At 35.0% G+C, this 13886-nt stretch overlaps 2 protein-coding genes across 2 annotated transcripts; both read left to right on the top strand.

Annotated features, from left to right (window-relative positions):
* The first annotated feature begins 1834 nt into the window (after positions 1–1834).
* LOC107552516 (free fatty acid receptor 3-like) lies at positions 1835–3756 on the top strand. The gene is made up of 2 exons (XM_016234410.1): positions 1835–1895; positions 2459–3756. The coding sequence occupies exon 2, from the start codon at positions 2482–2484 to the stop codon at positions 3463–3465; it is 984 nt and encodes a 327-aa protein (XP_016089896.1). The 5' UTR covers positions 1835–1895; positions 2459–2481; the 3' UTR covers positions 3466–3756.
* A 6567-nt stretch (positions 3757–10323) lies between these two features.
* On the top strand, positions 10324–13663 carry LOC107552515 (free fatty acid receptor 3-like). The gene is made up of 2 exons (XM_016234409.1): positions 10324–10349; positions 12319–13663. The coding sequence occupies exon 2, from the start codon at positions 12338–12340 to the stop codon at positions 13319–13321; it is 984 nt and encodes a 327-aa protein (XP_016089895.1). The 5' UTR covers positions 10324–10349; positions 12319–12337; the 3' UTR covers positions 13322–13663.
* Positions 13664–13886: the final 223 nt, after the last annotated feature.

Raw genomic sequence — 13886 nt, 5'->3', positions numbered from 1 at the left:
AAGCATGCATTCTGATCTCTGTATGTGTGTTGCGGAATTATTTTTTTTCTCAGTAATAACACCTGATCGTGTGATAAGTCTCTATATGCATTTCCTGAGATGCAATACAATATATTTAGAATTGACTGGAGCCTGTCTTACACTTACTGCATGCTTTTTTATTATTTCAAACATACAGTAGATGCATATGTAGCAGAGTTGTTTGGTTTCATCAGTCCCATCTGTATTGAACTGTTTTTATTGCCATTAATAAGTAGGATTCCATTACTCGCCTAAAGTTCAATTGTGTGGTCAAGATACTAGATTAGATACCTGTACCTGTAGAGAACAATTACATTAATGAGAATAACTCTTCGTAAAGTATTTCACTGATACTAAAAACAATAAAATGATGGTAGGACTATGCCAAAGCATTGCTTGCCAATTTTTAGTATAGAGGAGATCACCTTCCTGTCGTGTATAAATGATGGTGTTTTTTTTCTGAAGAGACAGGTATAACAGAACCTCAGCATGCATCAGTTAAACACACTATTTAAATGTAACTGTGAGACACTTTGAATTCTGGAGTATTGCATGTATTGCTCTTGCTTGAAGGTCATCAGGGCCATATTTTGATAAATAACTTAGCAAAACTTTCATCTGTAAAATAGCACATACGCACATTCACAATTCTGCTCTTTTGTTTTCCTTAAGATTCTTATCATCATTATTATCATTATTTTGTCAAGGTTTTTGAGGCCCTTAACATGCTCATAAACTCGGGCGGGGCAAGGGAACTCTACAGCTCCCCCTGGAATGCGGATGGCAATATAATCATACATTCTTGCAAGTATACATGTGAAACTCGGTACACATACAGATATCATCAAGCCGAACAACTTTTGCACTGCATGTCATTAGCTCCGCCCAACAGGAAGTTGGCTATTTTGGGTTTTGTGAAAAATAATGACATCAGAATAATGTCAAAACACGGCAGATGTAAAACTGGGAATGGATTCTTGATATCTTAAATGGTGTTGCCATGGCAATGACATACACATCAGCATTAATGATAGTTAGCAAAAGCTCATAAATAAATGGGCGTGGAGCAGACGCTCTATAGCGCCACCTTTTGACTAATGTTGGTAACGGTAACAGTAAAAAAACAGTAATTTTCTTATATCTTTAAAAGTGCATTATCAAATCTTATTATCCAAATCTCATTATCCAAAAATAAACTTAGCAGGTATTTCAACTGCCTTTACTGCTCAGTTCAGTTAGTTAGAACGACAAACGAATGCATAAAATAAGTTAATATGTACTGTACTGGTAATATAGTTTTATATAATTATTTCAAATGCTTATAGATCATTAAAATCATTTTAAAAAATGATTATAGATCATTAATACTTTTGGTAACACTTTACAATAAGGTCTCATTTGTTAACATTAGTTAATGCATTAAATAACATGAACTAACAAAGAACGATATATTTTTACAGCATTTATTCATCTTTTTTAATGTTAGTTAATAAAAATGTTCATGTTAATTCACAGTACATTAACTAATGTTAACAGATACAACTTTAAATTTGAATAATGTAATAGAAAGTTTTGAACTTAATATTAACTAACATTAATAAATGCTATATAATTATTGTTCATGTTTACTAATGTAGTTAATGTTAACAAACAAAACTGTATTGTAAAGTGTTACCAAATCGTTGTGTGTGTGTAGCATATCTTTAACAAACACTTGTTTGTAAGTATTGGAATGAGTATTTTGTGTATCACCACCACATTTAAAATGACGTAACTGGCAGATATCAGTGCAAAATGTTCAGAAATGCCTGTGAATGAGCAAAATGGTGAAAATCAGAAGATCATCTGAAATCAGTTAACACACTTTTTAAGATGTAAGCTATGGAAGCCCATAAAAATGTCATGCTTTGGTAAATCCTAATTATCATATAAAAAGCTTAAATTTACCTACTAAGTTATAATTAGGAGATAAAATGTTAAAAGTATGATATACCAAGTATTAATTATGACTAATCACATTAGACTAAACATTTTGACTGTCATAATTATGACTTATAATGTCACATTTTCAACTTTTTTATCTCACGACTTTTGTCATAATTGTCTTTATCTCATAATTATGACTTAGTATGTCAATTTCGACTTCATCTCATAACTGACATGTCATAATTATGCTTTGTCTCATAATTATACTTTGTCTCATAATTGACTGTCATAAGACTTTTATCTCATAATTATGACTTAGTATGTCAGAATTTTGACTTTTTATCTCATAATTAATTTTTTCATCAATCAAATAGATAGTTTGACTTTTTAATCTTATGCTATCTCATATTTTCCAAAGCATGATTTTTTCCCCTTATGTGCAGGAAATGGACTTCCGTTGTAAACGGCATGAAACTTAACATTAAACTAATTGCATTTTCTTTTCTTACAGAGTGTTGGTGGCATCTAGTGACGATGGTGTGGACGGTGGCTCTCAGTAACCTGGTGTTAGCGGTCTATGGATTCACATTGATCACAGGCCTTCCCGCCAACTTCTTGGCTTTCTACACCTTCTTTCAGAAGATTCACCAGCGCTGCACCCCAATAGACGTGCTGTTATTCAGTTTAACCATCTCTGACCTGATCTTCCTCTTTTTCCTGCCGTTTCGCATGGTGGAGGCGGCCAACATGAAATGGACGCTGCCTTACTTCCTCTGCCCGCTGTCGGGATTCATCTTCTACTCGGTCATCGCCAACAGCGTCCTTCACCTGACGGCCATCAGCGTGGAGCGCTACCTGGCTGTAGCTTTCCCCATTAAATACAAACTCAAGCGTAATCCCAGAAGTGCCGTGATAGCCTGCGTCATATTCTCGGTGGTGTCAATGGTACACTGTAGTATCGTCTACATCATGCAATACCACAACTATTTTAAGCCCAACATCACTGATCCATCCAAACGTAATACCTGTTATGAAGAATTCACTGTTGAACAACTCCAGATCCTCTTGCCGTTTCGTCTGGAGCTTTCTGTCGTCTTCTTCTGCATCCCATTCCTCATCTGCTGCTTCTGCTATATCCAGTGCATCCGCATACTTTCCCGTCTGTCCAGCGTCAATGCCAAGAAGCGGTATAGAGCCATCGGGATGGCGTTGGGCACGCTTCTGGTCTTTGTTATCTGTTTCATGCCCTTCAACATCTCACACGTGGAGGGATTCGTAAATGGCTACAGCTCTGAATGGAGACAACCTGCTTTACTCACCAGCACGCTGAATGCATGCCTCGACCCTTTCATATTCTACTTCTCTTCTTCCGCACTCAGAGAGACTTTCAAGAACGTGTTGCAGGGGCTGGTGAGGCGTTTGCTCCTTCCTTGCTGCCGCTCGGCTCTCTGCCGCCCTTTATTTAACCGTGGGAAACCAGAGGAGCGAACACAAAGCTCTGATGACGACATCCGCTAACAATTTCAAGCCAATTTTTTAATTGAATAATTTGCCAGCGTATGCATCATCAGTGCTTATCATTCAGTCCAAAGCCAATTAATAGAATTCAGATGCACCACCATAACCCAATGCCTTACGAACAGACAGAAGTGGAGAAGCTTAAAAATGGTTCCAGAATAAAAATCAAGCATGCCCATGCTGATTGCATGACTATTTAACCCCTAAATCTTTGCAGCAGCAGTTTCGTTCACAATGAAATGAAGAGCTTGAGTGAACAAATTGAAGTGCAAACCGCAATTGCGTCTGAACTGTACATCTAACATATGAACTAATACACAGCATTCAATAACAGCAGTGCTATAAATATAATCAATACAACAACTTTGTAAAACAAATCTTCTTTGCTACTAATATTTTAATAAAAGAAACTCATACAATTTATGCATCCATTCTTCATTTCTTCATCCTGAACTTCTCACCCATTATGCATGAATGCTGTTTATTTTTTACACAGCACTCAATATGCATTGCTTGTTTTTAACCTGCCATCTCTTTAGATAGACCAACAAAACCTGTTCCTGTGATGTCACTTCCTGTTCCTGGTACAGCATTTGGAGGTACAAGTTGGATTTTGAATCATTTATTTGATCTATTTCATCGGTTATGTTTATAATGGATAATAATTAATTTAATCTAAAACATATAATCTGAATATTTGTTGTCACTGAAGCAGATTTTGAACAGTTGCATCTAGTTTCCTAACTTGGTTATCAGAATTTATTATCTCTGTCTCTTATTCAATTTGAATGTCACAGTTTTGTTATTCACCTGTTTAAATGGCAACTATATTGTGTCTGTGTCAGTGTGTCTTTTAAAAAAAAAATTTTTTAGCGCAGATGAGAGTGCGGTCGAGCTGCATGTGGTGCCGTTGCATTTATAGCTCAAATGATTGGATCGTACAGGTATTCTCTCAAAACATTTTCCATGAGCAAAGATGGCAGAATGCAGGTTACAGGACTGCGTTTGCTAGTTGAGCAAGTGCCATTAATATGAATGGAAATGCTAACGAATATGCATGCATTCTTTAAATAAACAAGTCTAAAGATCGTATACAATTTTGCTTAAATGCTTTTTTTTGTGCATTGCATTGCATGTGAGCTTGCATTCTTCAGTGCATTGCCATCATACCCTGCAAGTTTACTAGATAACGGACATAAGCTGCACATCTATTTATTACTACTGTATTATTCTGAGCACTGCTGTCAACTTTAAACGTGAGTTTGTGTCTTCTCTGCCTTCCTTCTACTTCAGCAAAAGCTGCATCTCTTTTTAGCCTGTGTGCATCTATAAAGAGCTCATCTATCTTTCCTGTGGCAGAGGCGTCTGAAACAACACACACTTTCCTGTTGCATGATACAGGGGGAATCCAGGTAAAGTGGGACACTTTCTGATCATATTTCATATGTTCCAGAGGCATTAAGATAAAGATCATGATAAAGATCTGCACTGCACAATACAGATAAAGAAATATTAAACTTGAATTTTTCCTCAAACACATAGGCCTTGAATCACAAAATTTCAGGAGTGACTGGTAAACTGGGACATGTAGTTCTTTTAAATACATTTCACCTACAATACATAAACACTTAAGCTTATTTGATTTCATTATTCTGTGAAAAAGTTCATACATGTTCAGGAAAGACGTGAAGGTGAGTAAATCATGACCGAATGTACATTTTTAGGTGAACTATACCTTTATAAATGTTTAGGTGAACTTACCATTTACATGGTCTTAACTTTGTGTGATTCAATAATACAAAATTGTTCAAAATGAAACAAAATTGTCCTTATAATCAGACACTTAAATTGATTAATTATATTAACAACAACAAAAGACAGCTATATATTTTCATGTATAAAGACCCAGTTTATACTGTGAAAAATTTATATAAAAAAAAGGGGTAAAATATCATGTGGAAATATGTTAAATACATGATTTAAATCAATTTTTTAATTTATGTATTGTACTATATGTATTGATTTTAATCAAAATGTGCATTTATTTATTTTGTTTAATCTTATATTTAAGAATTTATTTATTTATTTTACATTTTTACACTGTTTTTTCCTTCTCTTTTTTTTTTTATTAAATGAGGCCACAAGATGGTGCCATATATAAGTCACTGTGAATAAAATGCTTCAAAAAACCTTTAAATTAACCACACTGGATCAGATAAAGTTTTGAAAGTCTGAATTGCTGTGTTCAAACCGATAATAGATTTGTCATCAGATGTAAAAATGTTGTTTTGTTCATGTTAAAACCACAAACATGTCTCAAAGCAGCAATATATGAATGTGTGATAACACTATGTGGTCAATATGTTATCTACTGGGAAGGAAATAACGTTCTGAAATATTGTTCTGGGTAAGTAAACAGAAAGAACTAAGGGAACATTGTGTGAAGTTGCTAAGAGTGGTGCTTTCCCAAGCAAAATGTTGAGGTGGTTGCCAGTTCCTTGATTGACAACTGTTAAGGTGCTGTGAGTGTTTATTACACGGTTGCTAATGAAATATAAGGTGGTTGCTGTGGAGTTGGCTGCTAGTGTAGTTCTGAGTTGTTGCTAAGCAGGTGCTGTGGTGCTGCTCTGACTGTTTTTTTTATAACATGTTTGCTGGTGGAGCGTTGCTAAGTGGTTGCTAGGGTGCTATGGGTGGTACAGTATCATAAATGCAGGTCTAGCGCATGTTTATAATAAAAATAACATTATTGTGCATCAATGTGGAGGCTAGTATACACTAATTATCGTTATCTTTATACTGTATTTAAAGTGGCAGATGACAAAATAGCAACGCGCTTATATTATAATAGACCGTTACGATTCTTTGGTTTGGAGTTGGACACTGTATGGTTATCGTTCTTAATGTGAACAGGCCTTATATTTAAAAGAATAGCAGGTTCAACACCACAGATGTAGTGATAACGACACAGAGGAATGATATTGTTGTAATAACTTTAAGGGATATTTTGGTCATTTATTTAATTATAAGGTCCGTTCACACACCAAGTACGATAACGATAAGGATAGTTTTAAAAATCTTTCTACATTTCAAAGAATAGCAGAGTTTACGCCACAGCTATAACGATAGGCCTAACTACACAAAGGAAGATGTTGGACTCACTTTCAGACTGATTTTTCCATCTGATGAACGATATAAACATTTACAGCCAATCAGAATCCAGCTCAAGTATTTAAAGCGGCAGATGACGAAACTGCAGCGCGTGCTTGTATTATATCATTCTTTAGTGTGGATGCTATAGTTATCGTTCTTTGTGTGAATAACCTGAAATTGGAAAGAATAGCAGATTCAACACAACAAACAAAACGGTAACGGCACATAGGAACAATATTATGGGACTCACTTTCAGAACTATTTCCAGCTGATGAACATTAGAAACACTGGCAGCCAATCAGAATCCATCCTGCTTTAAAAGATGTCTGAATGATGTCTGTTAAAGATCGCCTCATCTGGAAAGCATCTGCTGTGTACAAACATCTGACAGACGTCTTTAAGATGTCAGTTTTACATGCATTCTAAATCATAAACATCTTAAAGACATCTTTTTGACATCCGATAGGAAACATCCTATAGACGCATTGCAGATGAGCAAACACTCTAAAAAATACGTCTCGCAGATGTAATGCAGACGTCAAATAGACGTCTCCGTGATGTACGTGTGTTATCAGGGAAAGCTCTTTTTTCTGCCTTAGGCTTGTGCAAGGTGCTTGTTTACATCAGTAGGCTAATTCTGATTTTAAACTTTAGCAAACATCACTAAAAATACCAACATGCCTAATGAGATGGTGGTCGCTCAGTATCGGTGGTGTCCTGATCTTTTGCTGATGCACAATCATCGGATCAATCAGTAGTCCACGCGATGTTCAGGTAAATGCTATTCAGCCGTGTTTTAATAAACACTGTCTTGCTCGTTCACAGACTCACACACGCAGCAGATTTCCGGGTAATTACAGGGCGAGATGCAGAACAGAGCAGTCTAATTATCACATAGATTCATCTTTCAGCACGCGGGACAGACTGTATCTGCTGAAATGTCAGAGGAGGCGGTGCTGATTGCCACAGTCTCTGATTAAACGCCAGGCAGCGATTCATTGTGACGTGATGAGTCTGTCACATTTAACTTCCTCTCACCTTCACCTTCGTTTCTGAAGAGGCTCTCCGTGGCTTTTGTTTGTCAGCGTGACATGAAGTGCTTCTGCCGGGTGTCTCGTCACACGTTCATACACCGTTAGAAAAGTTCTGTGGGCATTTGTGGGGTTGGCTCTTCCTGTAATGAACATTTTGACATTTCAGACCTGTGTGATTTTTCTTTCTTCTGTAGAACACAAAAGGAGAAATTTTGAGGACATCCTCTTTCTCGTGCAATGAAAATCTATGTCTGTCAAGCTCCAAAACGAAAAAAAAAGGAAAGATAAATCTGGTAGTTCAGTAGTTTTATTCCAAGCTGTGTAGTGTTTGTAGTTATGTTGTATGGGGAAATCAACCAAGTCATTTTTTTTACTCCTATTTACCCCTAAATACTACTGTAAATCTCCATACATTTATCTAACAACCAGTATTCTTTTAGTATTATTAATTTACCATTTTAGTATTTATTCATATTTTAAATTGGATTAAAAATATTGTTAATTTTCATTTTAAATTTCATTTTTTTTAAATAATTGTGTTGGTGACACTTTGCAATACACTCCCATTAGTCAATCTTAGTTAATGCATTAACCTACAACTACCAATGAACAGTACATTTGTTACAGAATTTATTAATCTTTGTAAACCTTAGTTAATAAAAACACAACTGTTCAATGTTAGTTCATGTTAGTTTCATTAAATAATATTAACAGATACAACTTTAATAATGCATACTTTTTGAAATAAACATTATGATTAATACATACTTTTAGAAGTATTTTTTCATAGTTAGATTGCTGTAAAGTAAATAACTAAAAATATATATAAAATCAAATTCAAAATATTAATAAATACTAATATATATATATATATATATATATATACACACACACAATTTTTATATTTATTAATATTTTGAATTTGAATTTTATTTTTAGCAATTTTTGCAAATTTACGGTAATCTACATTAGTAACAAATTATTATTTTTTGATCAATTTGATTGATTCAAAATATTAACAAACACTAAAATAGTAAATACAAAATATATTTATATAGCTTTAATTTATATTTTTTTCAGTTGTCGTTTTAGTAAACAACAACACATTTCAATATGTACATGCATAAATGAGATCAGACGGAAGGAATGATTTAAAGTGAATATTGAGGTGAACACATCAAGCTATCATATAAGTTGAATGTAGAGTACGAGTTTGAATTTTATTTTTAGCAATTTTTGCAAATTTACGGTAATCTACATTAGTAACAAATTATTATTTTTTGATCAATTTGATTGATTCAAAATATTAACAAACACTAAAATAGTAAATACAAAATATATTTATATAGCTTTAATTTATATTTTTTTCAGTTGTCGTTTTAGTAAACAACAACACATTTCAATATGTGCATGCATAAATGAGATCAGACGGAAGGAATGATTTAAAGTGAATATTGAGGTGAACACATCAAGCTATCATATAAGTTGAATGTAGAGTACGAGACATATGAGCTACTTTTATGCTGTTGATTCTCCACAACTTCAGTCCTCATTTACTTTCACGGTATGGAAAAGTGTAAACATTCGGCCTAACTATGCTTTTACACAGAAGAACAAACGTTATACGGGTTTGGAACAACATTAAGGTGAGTAAATAATGACCTGGCAAACTATTTCTTGAACATGTGCTTGAATTTGCCTTTGGCTAGAGTCATTTCTCTCATCTGTCAGGCTAAACACAATTAACCCTTATTCAACACACCAGCACAATCTCCGGGGGGGATACTGGTTTGTCCCAAAATTGCTTAGTCAGTTTTATACATGAATATAAACCTATATTTATCCTAAAACAACATCCAGTTAGAAGTGAAAGTACGAGGCAGATATATTGAATGTGTGAAATGTTTCATTGTACAGTATTACATAACCTCGAGTTGCCCTCTATTGTACAATCTTGAGTTTAGCAAAAGAAGAAATGTGCGAAGCAATGGAGCATCCCATCACATCTCAAAACGCTTTCTCCTTACAGTAGAGAACTGCATTTTACCTCAAATAATTGCCTTGAAAATGATTGAAAATAATAAAGCATTTTTATCATAGGTTATGAAATAAATAATACTGCCTCTGTGATATTAAACTTTGATGTATCATATAGATACTCTTTTATTTTGCCAGTAAACAACCACCCAAAACACCTTAGCAACCGCATAACAACAGTCAAAACAACAGAAAACAGATTCTTGTGAAATAAATAAATGTCAGATGAATTTGATTTTCAGCTGTCTAGAGCAAGTGAAATATATATATATATATATATATATGTAATATTTATATATTATAATTATTTATTATTGTTGTTATTTCTTATTATTGTGTGTGCATAAATAATGTGTCATGTAAGCTGAATTAATTTTCAGATGTGAAATATTTTGAATAAATATTTATATAAATATTGAATAATAATAATATATTGTATAAATGCATTGTATATTATTATTTTGTGTGTAAATATAATTGATAGCTGTGTGTGTGTTTAATAATTACACTTGTTTGGAGTAAAACGAAGTAAGAATTGCTTCTTTCCTGTTGTGTCATTATAGGTGTGTGTCTGTCACAATGACCTCATTATAAGAAGCATTATGTGTGAGAGAAAGAGACATCGTCACTTCTGAGTCTGTGGTATTGGACTGACTTAAGGTATGAAATCTTCCTGCTTCTTTTGTTTGGTTTCGTTCGTGATTGTAGCTTGTCATTCCTTCACCAACTTTAAAATGGTACATGATACTTTGGACGTTTATTTAACAGAAATCTGGCTAATAAAAGCATTTTTTAATGTTCAAAGGTATGTTAACTCATAGGGTTCACAGAGGGGTCTTATAAAGGAGCTGAAACACCCCTAAGAAAATGCCCTAGATCGTGAAAACCACTAAGAACTGTTTGGATTAAAGTGGTCAGGCTTGACCGGCTACCATCAGCTTACCATGTTTAAAAAATCAGCTACCAGCTTACGATCAGATGAATATTTCTATACAAGAAGACTTACGAGAAGACTTGAATTGCTATATTTGGAAATAATTAATCATTCTAGAATGACTTGTTTGGGGAGTGCATCTGCATAAATAATAATAATAAAGCTAAAATATTCGTTTTTACTCTGAAAACTTTTTTTCTGAATGTGAACCATCAAGTTTGAGGAAAAACTTTGCACTATATTCTATAATAGACACTGTTTCTTCAAAGTATATTCTTCACTGATTCAAACCTCTTTCAGCAACCATAAATCGAACAGAATTTGATCAAAAATTAAACACCTGCATAAATAATAATAATAAAGCTAAAATATTCGTTTTTACTCTGAAAACTTTTTTTCTGAATGTGAACCATCTTTTAGTGTTGAACAAGTTTGAGGAAAAACTTTGCACTATATTCTATAATAGACACTGTTTCTTCAAAGTATATTCTTCACTGATTCAAACCTCTTTCAGCAACCATAAATCGAACAGAATTTGATCAAAAATTAAACAAATTTTTTTAACCGTGATTATTATTTAATTATAATATAGAAATATAATGTAATAATACAAAAAAAATAGAATTTGATAAAAAATATATTTGAATAAAATAATTATTTGTATATTATTTTTGGTACAACTGTACAATTACAATATTAATCTTTAAATCTCAATTTCTTCATTATTAAACAGATTTATTTTGGCATTGTTTTCCAGCGTGTTTTTTTTTCAATATATTATGCAGCCCTAATGTAAATGTTTTTGTTTGAATATGTATATAACAAATGAGTAGTTTATCTGATATTTTTGTGGTTTGAAAAAAGACATTCACCAAAAATGTCCTGTAATGCTAATTTATCGACAGATGGTAACCATAAGAACCTCACTACTCATATTCTCCAAGGGTTTTGCAAAATCATTTATTGGAAACATCTCTATCTCCATGATGCATTTCCTGTGCTGTGTAACCTAGTTAGAATTTGACCCCTGACCCAGACACACTGCATCCTCAATGTGTCACGTACAACTGTGTGGTTTAATCAGACTCGTATGTTTTGTGCTGTGTTTTTTTTGGCATCAATAAATTAGCTAATTTTGAAGTGCCCTAGTGCTTTTGTTTGTCAAATTTATAGGATCGTTGGACTAAAATAATCCTGCTTCTTCAAAAACAATATTTTATTGCAGTTTCAGACTTTTACCCCCGGTTTCACAGACAAGGCTTAAGCCTAGTCCCAGACTGAAGTGTAAGTCTGAGCTGTTTTATCTGAAAGGAACTTGCACTGACTGATCTTAAAATATATCATTGCCTCCGTTTTGTCTCAAAAGTGTTTTTTCTAAAGCACGTTAATAAAAATGACTTAAATGTCCTAATTGAACTATTGCCTGGTCCTGGCTTAGTCTTATAACATTTTCTCCTGCAAATCAGTGCAAAATAATGGCTATATTTTGACCTTGATCTTTAAAAAAAATAAAGTTTCTTTATTTGCATCTTTGGTTCCATGAAGAACCTTTAACGTCTATGGAACCTTTCCATTCCACAAAAGGTTCTTGCAGTTATGCACTGTTCAAATGCACAGGTTTGTCATGGTTGACATTGGATGTAAGATGTAAAACCTGAGTTTATCTTGAATTAAATCTTTCTTTTTCTTTTACAGGTTTGCATCTACAGTGACGATGGTGTGGACGGTGGCTCTCAGTAACCTGGTGTTAGGGGTCTACGGATTCACATTGATCACAGGCCTTCCCGCCAACGTCTTGGCTTTCTACACCTTCTTTCAGAAGATTCGCCAGCGCTGCACTCCAATGGACGTGCTGTTATTCAGTTTAACCATCTCTGACCTGATCTTCCTCTTTTTCCTGCCGTTTCGCATGGTGGAGGCGGCCAACATGAAATGGACGCTGCCTTACTTCCTCTGCCCGCTGTCGGGATTCATCTTCTACTCCACCATCTACAACAGCACCTTCCACCTGACAGCCATCAGCGTGGAGCGCTACCTGGGTGTAGCCTTCCCCATTAAATACAAGCTCAAACGTAACTCTCGAAATGCCGTGATAGCCAGTGTCATATTCTGGCTGATTTCCATGGCGCACTGCAGTATCGTCTACATCATGCAATACCACGATAGTTCGAACCCCAACTACACGGCACCGTACACACGGGACACCTGTTATGAGGAATTCAGCATTGAACAGCTCAAGATCCTCCTGCCGTTTCGCCTGGAGCTTTTCGCGGTGCTCTTCGCCATGCCGTTCCTCATCTGCTGCTTCTGCTACATCAAATTCATCCACATCCTCTCCAATCTGCCCAACATCAATGCCAAGAAACGGTATAGAGCCATCGGGATGGCGTTGGGCACACTTCTGGTCTTCATTATCTGCTTCATGCCCTACAACGTCTCGCACGTGATTGGATATGTAGGCAACTACAGCCCCGACTGGCGAGTTTATGCTCTGCTCACAAGCACGTTTAACGCGTGCCTCGATCCATTCATATTCTACTTCTCTTCTTCGGCACTCAGAGGAACTTTCAAGAACGTCTTTCAGGAGTTGTCGAGGCGGCTGCTCCAGCCCTGCTTCCGCTCAGCTCTCTATTGTCCTCTGGTGAACTGTTCGAGTACAGAGGCGAAAACTCAGAGCACGACTGACAGCTCTCTGTAACATCACAAGCCGGGACGCAGAGTTTGATTCGATTGACCTGCTAAATGTGACTCAATCTGAGAGGTGTCTGCTGTAGAAGAGCCAGTATTTTCTGTGTTTTCTTCTGACTGCAGTTGAGCAATGTCAGCACATGCTGATCAATCCAAAAGCAAATGAACACAATTCTGATGCGCGACTTAATGGACCTGTATAATGGACCACTATTACTATAGAGGTTCCAGTATTTTTTTCCATTCATTTTTCCTATAGGGATCTTCATTAAAGCACTATAAGCAGTGAACCAAACCAACCAGCTACGAGGTGAACCATAACATTACAAACTTTGATTTGAAACAAAAAAGTATTTAAAAATTAGACAAAGTTACAAGTTTTAACGACTTTACTGAGGGAGGACTAGAGTCCCAAGAAGCATTGCAAATTACATAATCAAATAAAAAATGATGGAGAAATATGAAAATCTTCTTTTAATGGTGAAACAGTATGTTTAAAATGTATTGCAAAATATGCATATATGTAAATATTTAGTATTTTGATAGCATAGCGAGACTCTGTCACGTATTTTCAT

Source organism: Sinocyclocheilus grahami, unplaced genomic scaffold, assembly GCF_001515645.1.
Source record: "Sinocyclocheilus grahami isolate Dianchi unplaced genomic scaffold, SAMN03320097.WGS_v1.1 scaffold452.1, whole genome shotgun sequence".
Taxonomy (NCBI): Eukaryota; Metazoa; Chordata; class Actinopteri; order Cypriniformes; family Cyprinidae; genus Sinocyclocheilus; species Sinocyclocheilus grahami.
The sequence above is the reverse complement of the archived record's forward strand: the minus strand, read 5'-3'. Positions and strand labels throughout refer to the sequence as shown.